The following is a 252-nucleotide window of genomic DNA, read 5'->3' as shown; positions in this document are numbered from 1 at the left end:
AACCAGTAGCCGTGAGCCGCGTCCGACTCAGTCCACTCTCCGAGGGTGGTGAACACGCAGGGCACATGGACGCACAGGCCCTCCTGCACTTTCACCCGGCTCTGCACCTTCAGGGAGAAATCCCGCCACCACGCCCCCTCCTGAGCCCAGAGCAGCCTCGCTGGCAGCAGCAGCAGCAGCAGGAGCAGGAGCAGGAGCATGTCGGCCTGGAGCTGCGGGTCCCCCGGAGGCCTCTGCTCTGAGGAACCCAGA

At 66.7% G+C, this 252-nt stretch overlaps 1 protein-coding gene across 1 annotated transcript in view; it reads right to left on the bottom strand.

The window, feature by feature from the left end:
- The window catches only part of LOC104856317 (sialic acid-binding Ig-like lectin 8), a 10,785-nt gene extending 10,584 nt beyond the window's left edge, over positions 1–201 (bottom strand). The window contains exon 1 of the mRNA XM_033766033.1: positions 4–201. Within this exon, the coding sequence (XP_033621924.1) occupies positions 4–200 (197 nt within the window). The 5' untranslated portion in view covers position 201. The remainder of the gene's footprint in view (positions 1–3) is intronic.
- Positions 202–252: the final 51 nt, after the last annotated feature.

The sequence above is a fragment of the Fukomys damarensis genome, unplaced genomic scaffold (genome assembly GCF_012274545.1).
Source record: "Fukomys damarensis isolate Sample0158 unplaced genomic scaffold, DMR_v1.0_HiC HiC_scaffold_19, whole genome shotgun sequence".
Taxonomy (NCBI): domain Eukaryota; kingdom Metazoa; phylum Chordata; class Mammalia; order Rodentia; family Bathyergidae; genus Fukomys; species Fukomys damarensis.
This window is presented reverse-complemented; position numbering and strand designations above follow the sequence as displayed.